We start from the raw sequence: 17,468 nt of genomic DNA, 5'->3' as shown, positions 1-17,468 counted from the left end.
GACGTCGGTTTCTTACAGCAAACTTGAAATGACTTTGAAAAATGCTCCAGGAAATTTAATGAAGCATGGAGAATGTATGAAACATAAAGTCTTTAAAAGAGAAGCAAAATTAAACAGTCCAGTAGACAAAGTTTCTTGATAAAGTCATCTTTTACTCCAACATGTGTGTGTTTGTTCATATCTCTGTGATGAACAGGGAAAGCAGACACAGGCATTTATCCTCAAATAATTCTGCTAATAAATGGGGCGCTAAAGCTAATATCCGAGACATTTGTGTATCACAAAATACAACAAGATAAAGTGCATAAGACAAATATGAAAAATACACATATAATGATTAAAAACCAATAGTTTCACATTGCAATAATAAACATTTACTCATTGGTTTCAGGAACAGTGTCATACTCAATATGTTTTCCTAATAACCTCGCAAGATGTGGGATACTTCTCTAACTAATAAAGATAACTTAATGTAATAATAATACTTTCTTTACTTTAGTTTTTCATTTTACATTGACAAGTATCCTGTATAAAAGGAATAAAATCAGTGGGTGTTCTGTAGGTAGGACGTCTTGCATGTAACTCTGAACTCACAGTGTCGATGAACCACACTCTCCCTTTGCTATGCATCTCTATGAAAAAAAAAAAATCACATTTTCACTTTCTGCAGCCCTGTGCAAATGTAAACACACATGCAAACCCACACAAACAATATATATTTCATGTTCATAGTGATCCACATTAATACTGTGCTGGTACATCAGTCAAGTCTGACATATTTACAGCGGCTGAGACAGCGACACGCTGCCTGTACTTGCAAACTTTCCTCTTTTTCTTTACAGATAAGAGGAGGGAAGATTATGTCACAGTCTGTCCTCTTCCCCCTCCCTCTCCTCCTCTTCTTCCTCTTCATCTTCTTCTCAGTGCCAGATATCTTGCTCTTCATCTGTTTCTTCTTTTACACCTCTTTTCTGTCACAGCTCAGGTTTTTCTCTCCGTGAATCCATCGGTCGATTTGTCAGCGTTCAGTCTAGGTCGCCTTCTTTGACTCCCACTCCTGAAAACCAGGACACAGCACAAGGTGAGGAAAATATTTCTGTCTGTCCTTGTCACACACACAAACACACACACACACACACACACACACAACCTTACCTTTGCTTTCTGCATGACGTTCCCCTTGGAGGAGGCATAAAGAGACGGAGGGCGTTTACGAAGCTCAGATGCAGAGTTCACCGGCACGGTCTCATTGTAAACTTTTTCAACCTTACTGCCCTGTGCCTGCATGCACACATACACAGACAAAAACACAAAGGTCAGATTTTGTTCATTTAAAGCTAAAGTTTAACATTTTGGGAAATATCGAGGAGCACTTCAGTTGCATTGTTTTAAAATTTGCCACGGTCAACATTTTAATTGTACTCGATATGAGTCCTGCAAAGGATGCCTGTAATCAGTTTTGGATACCAAAAGGAAATAAATGAATGCACATATTTGGAAAAATCAGTCAGAATTCTTTGTGTTTCAGTTTTTAGAGGCATTTCCTCATCAAAGGTTAAACAACACAGATATGTTGTGTTTTAGTGTTCTTCTCAGTGCTGCTCCCATAGGCTTCAGTAGAGCTGGCACCAAAGTCTGGCACCAAGCAGAGCACTGGGATGTAATGGTCCTTCCTTTTTTTTTTCGTTTCCTTGGAGCCTTGTCATTATTGTAAGGTTGCCTGGCAACCAGAGGAGAGGTCACTGCCCACAGGTAAGAAACAGTCCAGCACATAACTCCCTGTAAATCAGCAACTTGATGTTTTCAGGCTTTGGTTTTAAACAGACAAGATGAAACGAGTTAATTAGGGAGGCTTTGGAAATGCTGGTAGGCAGATTTTGTTTTATCTTTGGACAGAGCCAAACTAGCGGTTTCCAATCATTATGCTATGCTAATTGGTTGCAGGCTGTAGCTTCGTATTTAGCACACAGACACAAATCTTCTCATCTAACTGTCAGCTAGAAGGTGAATAAGCATATATCCCAGAATGTCAAACTATTTCAAAGCAAGGAAACTCTGAAATAATACAATAATAAGCAAAAACTCCAGTGATGGGACACAGATCTGACACATAACAACACTGCTGGTTCTACCAGAGAACAGGGCCAATTTAGGGTCTTAAGTTCAATTCATGAATTCATTAAGATGCAAAGCCATTGTATGTCTATGCTATATGGCCGGCTACAAATGACAGGATACATTTCTTAATGAAGAGGAATTATGCAGGAGAGCGTCTCTACCTTGACGCTGATCTTGGTGTCAGTGGGCGGACCCAGTGCTCCTCTAGCCAGTGATTTCTTCAGGTTTTCTTTGACCTCTGTCAGTCTGAGCTCCAGCTCCACCCTCTCCTCCTCTTTCTGTTTACACAGCGTCTCCAGCTTGGCTAACCGCTGTTCCACACCATGACCTGCACACACACAGACACACACAGACACACACTCATAGTCAGCGCTGCTACTAAGCTGAAGTCTAAACAGTGCTGCATGTGTGATTTGTCTCTGACCTGTGACGCTCTTCATCTCCTCCTTCACCTCCCTCTTCTCCCTGCGGAGGGAAATCAGCTCATTTCTGAGCTCTTCCTTTTGCTTCTCCAGCTCTTCTTTCTGGGTCAGGTACCGCCTGGCGTCCTCTTCTGCACGCGTCTTCCCATACCGTCCATACTGATTTACATCTAACAGAACACGGGGAGCAATATAAGTAGACGGTGCAGATTTATGGTGAGAAACTTCTAGTTTTCGCCACAGTGGTGACCAGAAGAAGCCTGATGTAACAGCTTTTTCATGTCAAGAAGGGAGCAACAGAAAAATCTTCATATGAATCATCTCATTTTTATGTATGAAAGGACACTTACTGGAGGCGTGTCTCTTAACGGCGGCCTGTTGCTCCGTTTTTTCAGAGTCCCTGCTGGAGAAGGAGGCATGACGTCTCACCTGTCCAGCCCTGCTCTCCACATCCACCTCCTGTAGGAAGTACATTTTTTTTATTTTCATCATTTAACTAACATAATCAAAAAGCAGAGTGCAGAGAAAATAACGGTAAGATAAAATAATAGTAATGGTGACTAAAGTGAAATAAAATACAAAATGATTGAGAATAAATAAACCAAAATCATCCTCAGAGCACAAATGTCTCTGTTCTATATAGAATCAAGACAAATCTAAATGAGTTGGGAATTATATGTAATTTCATCACTTAGCTGATGTTTAACATCCATCCACAAATTCAAACATGTGCTACAGCAGAAGAATAGAGGCAGACTCTCATAATAATTTTAGGTCATTTTATATAAATTGCAACTGAACATAACAGGAAGTAGAGGCAGATTAAAGGGATAGTTTGGGTGATTTGAAGCGGGGTTATATGAGGTACTTATCGATAGTCAGTGTATTAACTACAGTAGATGGAGGTCGGCATGCTCCCAGTCTGGAGATGTAGCAGGAGGGAGTGCTGGTGTAGGAAGCTGAGCAAGGTACTGCTGAGGACAGGGTCAACAGCAAAATGTACTTTCAGCATCCAACCAAAAAAATCAATATGAGTAAGTAAGTGTACACTATATTTAGAATATTTTCACAGCTTTATCCTGCTGTCAGACGGACTTTTCTGATGGGACTTTTGAACTGGGAGCTGCAGCACTCCTGCAGTTTTCTGTCTTTGTTCCAGATACGTGGTGCATTAAATTTAGTTTTGACTTTGGGGACAGAGAGCAAACCCAGATGACCTGAGAGGTCTGGATGGTTCGTAATGTAGCAGAAATCAGTGCTTTAAACACCAACAGCAATATTTTCAAATCAGTTCTTTGGCAGACAGGAAGCCGGAGTAAAGACCTCAGAACTGGAGTGATGTGTTTTTCGGTCTAGTGAGGACACGAGCGGCAGCCTTCTGAATCGGCTGCAGCTGTCTGATTGTTTTTCAGACAAACATTCAAAGACAGTGTTACAGTAGCCAAGTCGACTGAAGACAAATGGATGGACAAGTTTTTTCAAATCATGCTGAGACATTAAGTTCTTTAGTTCTTCATATTCAGTAATTCAGTTGTGAGTCCTTGACCATACCAAGATTTCTGGTTTGGTTTGTGGTTTTTCACATTACCAACATCATTCTTCCTCGGATCCAAAAACACTTCAATTTTCTCTTTGTTTATTGAAGAAAATTCTGGCACATATGATTGTTGATTTGCTCACCGCAACTGCTGAGTGCTTGTTTTGGATTATAGTCTCCTGGCGATATGGTTATATAAATTTGTGTGTGTAATGTGCATAATTATGGTAACATTTTATGTTGTTTTGCTTGTGGAACCATGTCAATATTGAACAGAAGAGGTCCCAGAGTGGACCCTTGGGGAACTCTCAGGTTGTTTTTATTAGGTTATTAAGGGCAACTGGAAAAAGATAAAGACATAAAAGAGCATTTATAGATGCAGAAAAATCATTTAGGGAGCGGAGCTTTTGCAATGTAAACAAAGCCACATCTTAAAAAAAAAAAGACTGTAAACTGAATGAGTAGCGGCAATATAAAATACACAAAATGTGCATTGTGACCCAACAAGTTCATTACATGATCAGCCTCTCACCATCAAGACACAATCTCCAACATCAAACAACGTAGACCTCGAAATACATCATGATCATTAACATTACCAACATCGTTCTAAACATCATCATCAGCATCATCACCGTCAACATGATCAGTGCCTCAGTACACGGTTTAACTCTTCCCATGGCCTGATGTGTAATGTGTAATTTATCTATAGATACAACGTAGTCCCTGTCATTTAAGTAGGATTCAAACAGTTTAGTTCTGTGCCAGAAAGTCCCACCCAGTTTTCCAGTCGGTCTAGTAATATGATGTGGTCGACTGTGCTGAACACCGCCTTGATCTGTTAGTTTGTTTGTGTTATTGTGTGACTTTAGTGTTTCAAAGGTTTAGTCTGGATTTACCAAAATTATAAGACAAATTTACTGTCTGAGGTGACCATAATCCAGCAACTCCCTGTTCTGTGAGGTAAAACTACTATTTTTTGTTTAAGGAGTCTGGTTGCTTTGAAGAGAGCAACATATGGCTTATATAACAACAGTTTCCCATCAGAAAAGGCCGTCTGACAGCAAGGTGAAGCAGTGAAAATATTCTAAATATAGTGTACACTTAAACTGGTCTAATTTTGGATGAATCTTTTTTTCCAAAGCAGTGCATTGCGTGGCTTCCATGCTGGTTCTCCTGCTGCTTCTCCAAACTACGGGGCGTGTCGACCTCCATCTACCGTAGGTAATACACTGACTACTGACTCGATAAGTACCTCATACCACCCTACTTAAAATAATCTGAACTATCCCTTTAAAGCTCAGAAAGTTTAAAGAGTCTTCAAGTTTAATGACATTGTATTGTATCACTGGTTCACATGACGTTTGCTCACCGAAACACTCTCATAGACCTCGTCATATGTTCTGGAGTCTGTCGAGGCACTGCTGGAGGAAGCAGCAGTGGTAGTGGCCCATCTGAGAGGGAAAAAACAGAGAGACACAGACAGATGTATTTCAGGATAAAAGCCATAATATGAGACAGAAAAACTCCAGATGAATACAAGCAGAAACACACAAACATATACTGTAGGAAGTGACTCACAGGAAGGAGTGCCTGGCCGCGTGCCGTATGTCAGTGAGCGTATCCACGTCGATGTAGTCGTAGTGCAGCTCCTCGGGGAGAGTGGCGCTGCCGGTCTCTGCAAACAACACACCCAGCCAGCGGCCCAGGTCCTCTGAGCAGCTGGCCTGATGCACGCAGACACACAAACACACAGAAACCAGAAAAATGTAGGTGTGTCATCTCTGTGCACATGTTAGCTGTCTCATCTGTGTCCACGCATATGAAAACAGTCATGAGAACAAACCAGTCTGCCTGCAATAAATCTCCTCTGACAGTTAGAAATGTTTTTATACCAAAGTATAGTTATAGTACCTCTAAAGACGCTAGTTCGGTGCCTGCCTGCAGGATGCAGAAGGAGAAGGGATGTTTGGGGCCGAGGCCACCCGTCACCACCTCTGCACCTTTGAGCGGCACCACGATGACCGGCGGCCGCTGGTCGCCGGGTTCCTTCTGTAGGTACAAACTTCCACCTCGCACGACGCACCAGCGCTCCTTCCACGAGCCGCTCAGACACACACTGAGGTACCCTGTGAAGATAAAGAAGAGGAATGTGATGGCGACGTGACTGGAGTCAAGTCACTCAGTCAAAAATGAACCCTGTGTTTTTACTTTAAAGTAAGTTAAGTTATAGGAAAAGATTTTGGTTGGTTGTTTTGCTCTTTTCCAACCAAACTGTCATTGGCTGGACGGTCACTGGTTTTACTTTAATAAAAAAATATTTTTGCACAGTGGGACATACACATACCTGATGTATTTTATCTTTGAGTTACAGTCTATTTACTGAACATTTACTCAGCTCTTGACTAATTGATTCCACATCAAATTAGCAGCACAAATTGCTTCATCGGCCCCCAGCCTCAGAAGACAGAAGAGCTGAGTGGATAAAATGTCTATTTTTGACAACAGCATGCGTGTCGATTTTACTCTGCCGGACTGCTTTTTCAATGAAGGCCTGTAACGGTTCAAGCTCAGTGATGGATCTGTAGCGTTATAAGCAACTTAAAAGTTGTAACTTTTGCCATGTTTAATGTTGTTTTACTGTTTATGTTGTAGGTTATCCTGTTGATTTTGGTGTTAGCATGCTGCTAATGTGGCTGTTCTCACAGACGGTGACAATTTTGCACAAATGTTGTAATACTGAGGGACGGTCAAGAGAAACTGTGTGAACATTTAGCCTCATTTGAAACAAACTAAATGACAAGAGTTGTATATTGTTTATCCTGCAGGGCTACATTAGCTCAGCTAGCCTTAGCTTTGTTGTTCAAAGGAGGCAGGATTTCTGCTCTGTGATCCTGTGTGTGTGTGATTTGCTGCGTATATAAATTTACTCAATAAACATGTCCTGAAGGTAAAGATGTAGCAGCTACGTGTGACAAAGAAATGGTCAAACTGCAGGAATTCATCTGCTCGGCAAAAATGTGCAACTTGGATTAGCACCTATTTAGGCTGAGTTCACTCAGTGCAATGTGGCTGATTTAAAGATAACATGCATATTGAATTGATTTGTTGAGGACTAGGTAGAATTTCAGTTGACCGAGATTTTCTTTGGTTAATTACAGCAACAGTACAAATGTATCTGCTTTAATCAAGTGATTAGTTGTTACTTAAGTGTTGTTTATATATATTTTTTTGTTGTTTTATAGTTTTTTTTAATGATTGCTAACAATATTTATCTATACTTATGATAATTTTTCTAAAGTCTGCTCAAAACCACATTTCGTTCATTAAATACCTGCTCTGAATTTCTAAATGCTTAAAACACGACACAGTATTGAATCATTCTTCCAAAACCTTGGCCCGTGTTTTCTGTCCAATAGGAACAGACAGTCAATCACAGCATAGCGACTTTCAAAATACTAACAGTTGATGGCGTTACAAAAACTGCACTACTTTTCATATTTCAACACTACCTACATGCAATAGATGATGTTTAGTTTTCTTTTACATGATACAAACTTGGCGCACGTCAAAGAGGCTGTTTTTTCCAAGTGTAAATAAAAATTATAAATACTAAGGCAATTCAGCAGAATTCAATTTTGAATTATGAAATATGTACAATAATTTTACAGCACCCTTACTGCCTCTTTTCTTATGATTTTGAGTTATATATATCACAGGCATCATCTTATTTCTAACCAAACTTCTCCTTCACTTTCTCACATAAATGCAAAACTCCAAATACTTTGGCAAATAATCATAAATCAATCACTTAAATAACCAGTCCACAAACTACAGTAGCCAACCAGCCAGTCGATCAACCAAATACAGTAGCTCCTTTGATCAATGTGTGTCCTCACCACAGCGTGGGTTGTCATGGTGACCGGAAGACGAGGGAGGCTCTCCAGGTAAAGGAGGTTTCCGTTTGGAGAAAGTGATGATCCGATTGATCTTCTTCCCTGCTGCTCGGCTCATCGACCCCGTCAGCTCAGAGAACGCTCCCCGTTTCCCCCTGTCTGAAATCAAACATACCCTGCTCAGACTGGGCCATGTTACATAACAGTGTCAATAGAACTGTCTAATTCAAAAAATACATTTTTAATCGCTTATTTTAAAACAGAAAAATGTTTTGAAAAGTGGAAGAGAATAAAGGTTTTACGTGACGAACATTCTTGTGAAAAAAACAAACACTTTTTTGTGAAAAAACCACCTGGACTGATTGTACTGTTAGAATAATATAATAGTATGTTGTATTTCATTTATTTATTCAGCATATCCCTGGGGCGTGTTCATGTGTTCATACTGCCTGTACCAGGTGCTGCAGCGCTCCGTCCAGCCTACTTCCTATGATGTCAGTGGGAGACAATCGCAGGAAGAGGACAGGAAGGATGTCATATCTGTCCGCGCCTCACTTCCTGTCTTTCCCTCTCTCTCATGTCTCTTTAGGTTCAGAGCCGCTCGGTCAGTAAACAGGCTGTAACAGCACTGAAACAACACGACTGCGTTTGACCCACATTCTGACCCGACATCATGGATCCCCTGCTTTATCCTTCCTGATTTTGTGGATAGATAAACAAAAATAGCGTACGTCCTTTTGATCAGACTCTTGAAAGGGCGCGTGTGTGTGTGCGTGTGCGTGTGCGTGTGCGTGTGCGTGTTTGTGTGTGAGTGAAAAAAATGTATCTTTAACATTGTAAGATTTTATTAAAAACACAAAATGTTTGCATTATTTAGTCTTTCCTCATTGATATAAACTTCAAAAATGACCATGAAATTTAATCAGCGCTCACTCTCTGTCACTTTGTGTAAAACATCAAAAACATTAAATTCTTATCATTTTGAACTTGGTGAGGATACATAAATATATCCAATCACATGTGATTTTGAGTGCTAGGTAACCCCGCCCATCATTTCCTGGACTTGACTGTTAGCTGGTGGGTAGCTAGTGTCATAGTGGGTGGTGTGTGTTTAGGTTCCAGCTGGAAAATGTTTGCATTTCCAATGAACGCAGCTCAGATTTAATTTAATTTATTCATTTTATCCTCCTCCTCCTGATCTAACAATGTGGATGAGAGAGGTGGAGGTGGAGGGGAAAAATCCCACAGCGCTCCACAATGTCTCTATGCCATCTATAGAAACATTGTGGACAGACTTCAACATCTGTATTACGCTTAAAGCAATAACTGTCATGGATATGTAAAATGACAATGATAAACTTTTCAACAGTTTCAAAGATTGTCAAAGAATTTACAGCATCCCTTCAAAACACTTCCTCACAAACCAACAGATTAACTGCTAAATGGTGCATGTAGTCAACTTCTGTGCCCGACAGTCAGCAAAGTACGGCCCATTAAAGCAAGTGCACAAGAGACCAGTGTTGGATAAGCTACTTGGAAAGTTTAGTGAGCTAAGCCACCAATTACTATACATTAAATGAAGCTTCACTACACTGAAGATACCCCTCAGAGAAATGTAGCAAGCTAAGCTACAGCAACATGGCAAAAGTAATTTAAGTAGTACGAGACAGCTCCAGTGACAGACGGAGGTGTCACTTACTGATCCTTAGCAGTTTTATTTAAGGCTGCTTCAGAAATGCTTGGGAAAATGTAGCTTGTGTGAACGCAACCACACTACTTGATAAATAAAAGAGTGAAGCAACTGAAAAGCTAATGTTGTCATGTATGAAGATAATGTAGGAGGTTACTTTTGTACAATTTAATCTGAGACCTAATGTTGTGTGCTATAATCACTGATACCGTATGTAATAATCGTCTGCTGTATCCTCCACCTTGTTTTGTTGAAACAAAAAAACAAAAAAACACTCAGTAATTTCAACTTAACCAACAATTGCCAGCTCATGTAGGTAAACCTACTCAGCGTGTCAGTGGTGTCTCGTCCTGGTCCCTGTGAAACGGACTGACTGTCTGCTCTGTCCGCTGTTGGCCCGCTGTCCGAGTCTGACGCCTGTCGGTCACACTGCAGCACCTGGCAGTGAAAAAATAAAAACCTTTATTACTTCTATTTCCTCATTAAAGGAAAGAACATTTTACATATTAACACATATATCTGTCCTGTTTTAACAAACCTTTCCATCTTGTAACTGAAGAAAATCATGTCCACAAAAGTGACACAGATGTTTCTTTAAATATAGTTTATTGACTTTATGTATTTTTAAAACTATTCTGGCAACATGGGCTGCAACTGCCATGTCACCATGCATTCAGCTAGTCGGCCTCTGCAGCTGTGTGCCAAAACTCCTCTGAGGGTATGAAGCTCTTTGAAAAACTGGCCAGCTCAGCAACCACAATAATGTCACCTCACTCACTGCTTGTAGCTAGAAGCCAAAGGAACAGTTGTGTCATGCGTGGGCTGAGAGAGGTGATGTCAGCAACAGACACTTAAATGTAAAAACTAGAGTATAGATTCAGAACGAAATGCACCAAATTAAAGTAAAGCTCAGAGACAGTGAAAGGCACAGAGAGCCCTCATTTGGACACAAAAATCAAGAAACTTGTGGCTGATTTCTGAGCAAATTTTATGACATGCACATGCGAAAACATAAAGAAAATACTGTAGATAAATAGGCTGACACACACCTTGTCGAGCTCCAGCTTCCTCTGTATAATAGGTGAAGTGGATCCGTCTAGTCCTTCAGTGTTGCTACATTGACTGCCAACATCTTGCACCACCTGGATCCAGAAACACAACACTTTCACTTCAAAAATCCCTTATGTTCTCCCCTCAGCCATGCCCCCCCCACAGTGTCTTCCCTCAGTTTTGACTCTCTCAGCACCAGCCCTCTGATACAATGCAGAAAGGTACCTTGAGCCATCGCTGGGCCTGCTCTTTACTCTGAACGGCGAGGACAAGAGCTTCGCCTCCAGGCAACGAGAAGCGCAGCTCGTGTCTCTTTTTCCGACCTTCCTTCGGGACGTAGATGACATTGCACAGATTCAGAGGGAGCTCTGTGTGCGGAGTGCTCTCTTTGATGCTCTTAAAGCACTGCAAAAGAGAGACATTTGAAGTTATTTCACTTTGATATAAAAATGTTCCATTTGAAAATTTTCTAGGAATGTTGTAAGGTTACCATCCCAGAAGAAAACCATTTGTCTTATTAAATTAAAGCTGTAGCGTTATAGCCATGGGCGCAGACTTGGGTTGAACATTTGGGGAACACAAAATGTGAGCCTGAGTAATGTTAGATGATACGATGTGGTGAGGAGTACAGATTAATATTTTTCCAGAAAAACGAGTCATTTTCTATCCTAAGAACAGAAGGCAATACCCGATGTATGTCAGCATTATAATGAACATAATATAAAGTGCGTATGTCGCATGCAGCTTCACCTTTGCTACAGCTATGAGGATGAAATGTCAAGTTGACTTCCTTTGATCTGTTACTGTCTGACTGAACAGCCTTATAGAAGAAATATTTTACAATTCTTCATATGATGAACAAATAAAATTCATTTCAACAAGTCAGTTATTCTACTAAGCTGAGACAGAGTCCATAGCGTCCAGGAATGTCTGCTGCGTCTCCAGCAGAAGACTCTCATTGTGTACGTTGTAGTAGTAGTAGATTAGTAGTAGATTAGTAGATTAGTAGATTAAGTCAGTGATCACTCAAATTTAGAAAGGAAAACTCTCAAAAAGCTCTCCCTCATTAGGTGTGAGATTTCAGTAGTAGTTCATTTTTAGGACTGTGAACTTACTTAGAATGCAAAATTGTGAACTATGCAAATGAACTAGTTGATTTTAATCTCTGTGAACTGAACTTTGAGGCGGCTCATAACACTGATGTTGCAGGTGATTCTCTTTCCAGTTCAGTCACCTGTTGTAGATTGTCATCACTTTGCATCATGTATACAGATAATGTGATGTCTAAGATTTAATGAAATGTTAAACAACAACAATATATTTAAAAAAAATACAATTTGAGAATTCTTTGCCATGATGTCTCTTGTTTTTCCAGCACCTGTTGAAGTTTTTTTTTTTTTTGGATGTGCATACTTTTTTCTCCAACTCTATTTACCTGCAGTTTATTGTCTCGAACGACGACGAGCTGTTTTGCCCACTGGCCGAAACGTTTCTTTCGCAGCAGGAATGCACAGATGCGACAGTCTCTAACAGGTCCGTCTGGGCTCTCCTCAGCTGTCCACCTCTGTGGCTGGTCCCGCCCTTTGGCTTCCTCTTCCTCTTCTTCGTAAGACTCGTAGGAGCTGCTCAGAGCATCGGAGTCGTTGTCTGAGCATCAAAAATAACATAGTGATTTTTTTTTTGTCATGAATTACAATATTTTAGAATCAGAAAATGCCTCTTTTTATATTTGTAGAATTTAACCGCTAAGAAGAGAGGGCAAACTCACAGGAGTTTTTGGGAGGTCCGTTCATCCTGGTGGTGGGGTAGTTATTGTCTGCATCTTCGTAGTAGGCATCCTCCACAGAGTTCCTGGACGCTACAGAGGAGGAGCAGAAGAGTTGAGATGAGATAAAACACACACGAGAGAGAAAAATCAGTTGCTTATAACTATTCACGCATGTCGTTTCTGAGTTTGTGTGTGTACTGAACTGTTCATATTGGTGGTGAAGTACTGCGGGGTGGATCCAGGATCCAGAGGAACAGCCTCTTCGTAGTAGTCATCAGGCAGGGGGGTGGTGGGCAGGGGAGGGGGCGTGTCGGTCGGCGTCTGAGGTGAAAGTTGAACCAAAGTTTTAGCTACAAGGACGAGAAATGGACTGATGTGTAGATACCATAGACGACTTACAGATTTATTAGGATGAGTCTTCTCCTCTTCCTCTTTGTGCTCTTTCTGCTCCACTGGAGATGCACTGAGCATGTGCAAATCACAGTCTGATGGAACAACAAAGGATTAATATGAAAGATAATATATAGCTATAATTGAATTTTAGGACGGGATGCACCAACAAGGATTAATTTAAATTAAAATTAAGGAAGATTAGATTTAAACCTCAGTTTGTTTTTTTGTAGTTTAAGCAGGTCTTCAATCTTTCACTCAATCTTGATAATTTGGCCAGCAAGTTTTTCTAACAAGAAAAATACTAACTGTCTTTTTAGCTATCTAGCAAACAATGCTGTTTGCTTTAACTTTTTAGCTAGCTAACAAGCAATGCCATGTTTTGTTAACTTTCTAAATAGCTCAAAAACAAGGAAACATTTAGTTAACTTTTTATCCAGCTAACAAACAACATAACTTTCTAACTTTTTAGGTAGCTGTAATAGTTTTCCCTCTTTTATACTTGCTAGACCCGACAGCACTCAAATTCATTTTAATTTGGGTAAACAAGTCTCTCCACACTGATTAAACTACTTAACTTCTTTACATTATCACACTTGGATTTACTAAACTGAGATTAGTTTTTAAAGTTTTTTTCTTTTTTAAACAGAGCGCTGCTTAATCTTAAATCTGGATGTAGCCATTTTAAACTTTGTTTTGCTAAACTTTTACGAGCTATAACCTTAGATTAAATTTCTTTGTTGGTGCAACACAGTGTTATTGTTCTGTACATGATGGTACACATGATACGGTGATTGGAAAAAAACAATAATGATCATTTCTACATAAGACTTTATAAAAATGATCTGGTTTGAAGGTGCTTTGAAGATATACTGACCAAAATCCTCAAATAGAGACTCTACAAAACTTGTGCCGTTGCCATAGAGACAGCTGTTCATGTAGACGTCTGATCCATTGACTGTGGAAAAGATAAATTAAAGGTTAGAAACAGGATCAAAGTCGGGGGTTAGGACTGTGGTCTCTGCTAAGGTCAGGAGAGTCAGGATTACCAGACTGTACTGAGACACAGCAAAGAGGCAAGTGAGGGCTCAGTGAGTATTAATACTAAAACAATCTGTCTTTTTAGACAAATAAATTGCACGGGAGACAGAAAGGGAATGCAGTTTGAAGCTTGTAAATCTTTGTACCAGAAGAACAAAGATAAGTGAAGTCATAAAAAGCGTGTTAAAGTTTGCCAAACCTCCCAGACTTTCTGGAAGTGTTTTAGAATCAGTGTGAGAAATAAATCTCCAAATATTTGGCTGTAAAAAAGCCAAATTGATGTGGAATATGCTAAAACCCTGGAATAAGTGTAAAACCCTGAAGAGTGAGGCAGGGCAGCCTGAGTCCATTCAAACAAATGTGAGGATGTGTTAGTATCAGGATGTTTTGCTTTTCTCCTTTCTTTGACCTCCTCTCATCATCCTCTTTAAACTTCAGATTTCATGATCCTCTTAGCTCAATCCTTTTAACCTCTCCGACATCCTGTATTCTGCCAGACAAACAGGGATCTACTGTAAACACCTCAGCATTGTGTTGCATGTTTCTAACTACAATCACTGCACCGCATCCTGTGCAGCGCTGTGCAGTTGCAGTGTGGCCGGCTCATGACAGGAAGGCTGCCCCGCTGCATAAAGACGAGTACGAAAGAAACGCTCTGTCCTCTATAAACACTGTTGTAGTGACCTTGACCAAATTGCTCAACTCGGAAATGCTTCGGTTGAACTGCTTCAAGCGTCAAACTGAATTAATGTGGAGCAGGCTGCAGCTGAACAACCGCAAACACGCTCAGTCAAATTCCATTAGACAAATCAAAGTCCCCAGTCTCAGTTATACTGGTACCACAGTTGACACTATAACTTACATTTCTCTGTTACAGGCCTCAACAGTAACAGTTGCCAGGTTGCCAATCTTTTTTTGAACTGACATATGACAGAGGACAAGACGCTGACTAACTACATATAGAGCACATACTGTTAGACAGTGACACAGCATTGACACATCACAGAAATACAAAATCAAACAGGACATAACAGATAAAAGGGGAAGTAAAGTTCAGTCATGAACCATTTTTCGCAGAGATCCAGGGTCCATCATCTCTGTGGTCATGAAGCTGCTCATTCCACTGATAATAAATCCATTAAATCTTTTATCTATATCAAAACAGTCTGGTTTGTGTTATTTCCAATTCATTGTAATAATTAACTGATATAAAAGCTATAGCAATAATGTGGTGTGTATGCTTTGACTGGGTATTTTCTATCCTTGCACCTAAGAGGCAGACTAATGGACACTAAGAGGAAATCACTGACTGATCAATTTTCTGTAATCTGCATGGCATGATATAAACTCTATGCACCACTTTTATTTGTAAAATTTTGTATGGAACATATTTGGGCCAGTGACAATCATTTTGAGATACTGGCAACTAATCCTTGGCTTTTGGGCAATGGGGCAAACAACAACACATAACCCCCAAAATAAATATTTTTTTAAATATTTGTTGCATCAGTGGTATTTAAATATTCCTGTTATAGTCAGAACCAGACAACGCTGTGTGTGCATTGGTGTGTTTACTCCTGTACTCACAAGCATCTGGTGAGGAAAGACTGACAAAGTAAATCAAGCTGTTTGACTAGGAGGCGAAATGTTCAACTAACTTGCACAAATGTGCAAATTGATCACATTTGAAAGGGAGAGAACAGATGAACAAGCAACCAGTGACTTACTGGATTTATTTTTGGGGGATCTGTGAAGAACGTGACACCAGCTGCCCGACTGGTATTTTGTTTTCCAAGAATAGATGGTTAACTGATAATTTCGGTTAACGCTTTATTTATTTGAAGGGGTGTGCATAAGACTGTCATTACACTACCATAACGACGTGACGTGTCATGAACATGAGGAGTTTCTATGAATGTTTGATTGTTGTCATTAAGTGCCAGTTAGTCATTTATGTCATTTTTAGTTCAAACGTTGACATCGTTTGAAACGTCTTCATTATTATACCTTGACTTTAATTAAGTCGATGTCTTTGTCATGAAACTGTTTAGCATTAAGTTTTAACATAGCGTATACTGTCATATGTGGTTCAAGTGTGTCATGAATATTTTCCTTGACCACAAGTAAATTGGTACATTTTGGACTTGTCTTAAACTGTCATTAAATTTTATTACATTATCAAATACTTTTGTAACAGTGTCTTGAATAATTTCCTGAACTTTACCATTTGGACTTGTCATAAAGATGACATTAAATGTTAAAACATAAAACTAAACAGTTTCTTTAAATTAGACAATGTGAAGTTGCCATAGTAAAGACTTTGGTGGGTTGTGTTGTCTTGGTTAATGTCAAGTTGTCATAACAAAGACGTCTCAAACTATGTCAAAATTGCATAAAAATTAGACAATTAACCAAATCACACTTCATAAAGACACCCTCACATTCATAACAGGTGTCATGACACGGTTATGACACTTCACATTTTTATTTGTTTATTGTAATAAACTTTTTTTTTTTTTTTTATTCTTTTAGGTCACATTTTCATTATTAAGCCGATGTATATTATTTTATTTACTCAAAATTTAAGATGACCAAAAATGGCAACCACATTTTTGTTTTCGGCAACCTAAAATTGATGCCTGGTTGCCAGCTTGGGAACCAATTTTAAAATTTTGCATTGAGGTCTGTGATAGACTTCTAACATTAGTTTGTTTTGTTCTTACCTACCTTGTACAAGAATATCACTATTACGCACCAAAAATAAATATTAGCAATGTGCAATTAATAAAAAGTAAAAAAGTAAATAAAAGTTTAAAGGGCTTAGTCACATCACGGCAGCTAATGACACCATTAAGATGAGAAATATAGAGCAGAGAGGTGTTATATAAACAGCCTCATGCATCTGCAACTTAATTCTGTACCTGACAGCTGCAGCGAGTCCAGGATGTTGCGTATGGAGGCCATCTTGTCAGCGGTGGCAGGACTAACCGTCTCATGGTCCAGCATCTTCAACAGAGAGCCTAGCTCGTTCACAAGTCGCTCCATCACCACTGAAAACCACAAATAATACACAAGAACATGTTATTTGGGTTTGCAGAATGACAGTAAAATATTTGATGGCATCATGTCATTATGGGAAATCCCGCGCTGCAGACTCTTAACATGGCTAAAATGCTTATGCTATTACACCAAGTGCATCAAATGTCACACGCATGCAAGGCCATACAGGCAAGTGTGAGCTAAACTGGCAAGTACACGAGGGGCATGAAGTCAGTTTGGAACTCAGCTCACCGCCTGTTGCAACAGCTGACAGAGAGGAGATATTTAACATCCATCCAACATATCACTCTGTTCATTTTGTCCATCTTTTTTGTCTGTTCCCTACTTTCAGTTTGGACATTTCAAGCTTTCTTTAAAAAATAATTGTGTTCACTGACATCCTGTGTGTCTATGTGTGTGTGTGTGTGTGTGTGTGTGCTTTGTTGACCTTGACATTGTTCCAAAAGCTCTGCCACACTCTCACACATCCTGCCGTCAAACAGAGGACGACAACGGG

General features: G+C 39.8%; 1 protein-coding gene across 2 annotated transcripts; it reads right to left on the bottom strand.

Moving 5' to 3' along the window:
- Positions 1-131: 131 nt before the first annotated feature.
- afap1l1b (actin filament associated protein 1-like 1b) lies at positions 132-17,454 on the bottom strand. Of its 2 annotated transcripts, XM_084729733.1 has the most exons (19): positions 17,400-17,454; positions 16,834-16,962; positions 13,749-13,829; positions 12,881-12,966; positions 12,685-12,802; positions 12,482-12,571; positions 12,149-12,360; positions 10,939-11,118; positions 10,713-10,805; positions 9,990-10,101; positions 7,977-8,132; positions 5,992-6,206; positions 5,659-5,804; positions 5,450-5,531; positions 2,891-2,999; positions 2,543-2,710; positions 2,280-2,446; positions 1,156-1,281; positions 132-1,057 (listed from the first exon to the last, which is right to left on the bottom strand). In XM_084729733.1, the coding sequence occupies exons 1-19, from the start codon at positions 17,437-17,439 to the stop codon at positions 1,031-1,033; spliced, it is 2,337 nt and encodes a 778-aa protein (XP_084585859.1). In that variant the 5' UTR covers positions 17,440-17,454; the 3' UTR covers positions 132-1,030. The 2 variants fall into 2 exon arrangements, with proteins under 2 accessions (XP_084585859.1, XP_084585858.1); XM_084729732.1 differs by having other exon boundaries at positions 12,685-12,966.
- Between the last annotated feature and the right edge of the window lie 14 nt (positions 17,455-17,468).

Source organism: Lutjanus erythropterus, chromosome 11, assembly GCF_056507025.1.
Source record: "Lutjanus erythropterus isolate fLutEry1 chromosome 11, fLutEry1.hap2, whole genome shotgun sequence".
In the NCBI taxonomy this organism is placed as follows: Eukaryota; Metazoa; Chordata; class Actinopteri; order Lutjaniformes; family Lutjanidae; genus Lutjanus; species Lutjanus erythropterus.
Note: the sequence above shows the minus strand (reverse complement) of the source record. Positions and strands in the feature narration are given on the sequence as shown.

Coding starts and splice junctions, on each gene's coding strand:
- afap1l1b (XM_084729732.1), bottom strand. CDS start 17,439: ATGTGTGAGAGTGTGGCAGAGCTTTTGGAACAATGTCAAG. Junction 12,361..12,481: donor CGGACCTCCCAAAAACTCCT/GTGAGTTTGCCC, acceptor TTTGATGCTCAG/ACAACGACTCCGATGCTCTG. Junction 2,711..2,890: donor CGTTAAGAGACACGCCTCCA/GTAAGTGTCCTT, acceptor GTGTTCTGTTAG/ATGTAAATCAGTATGGACGG.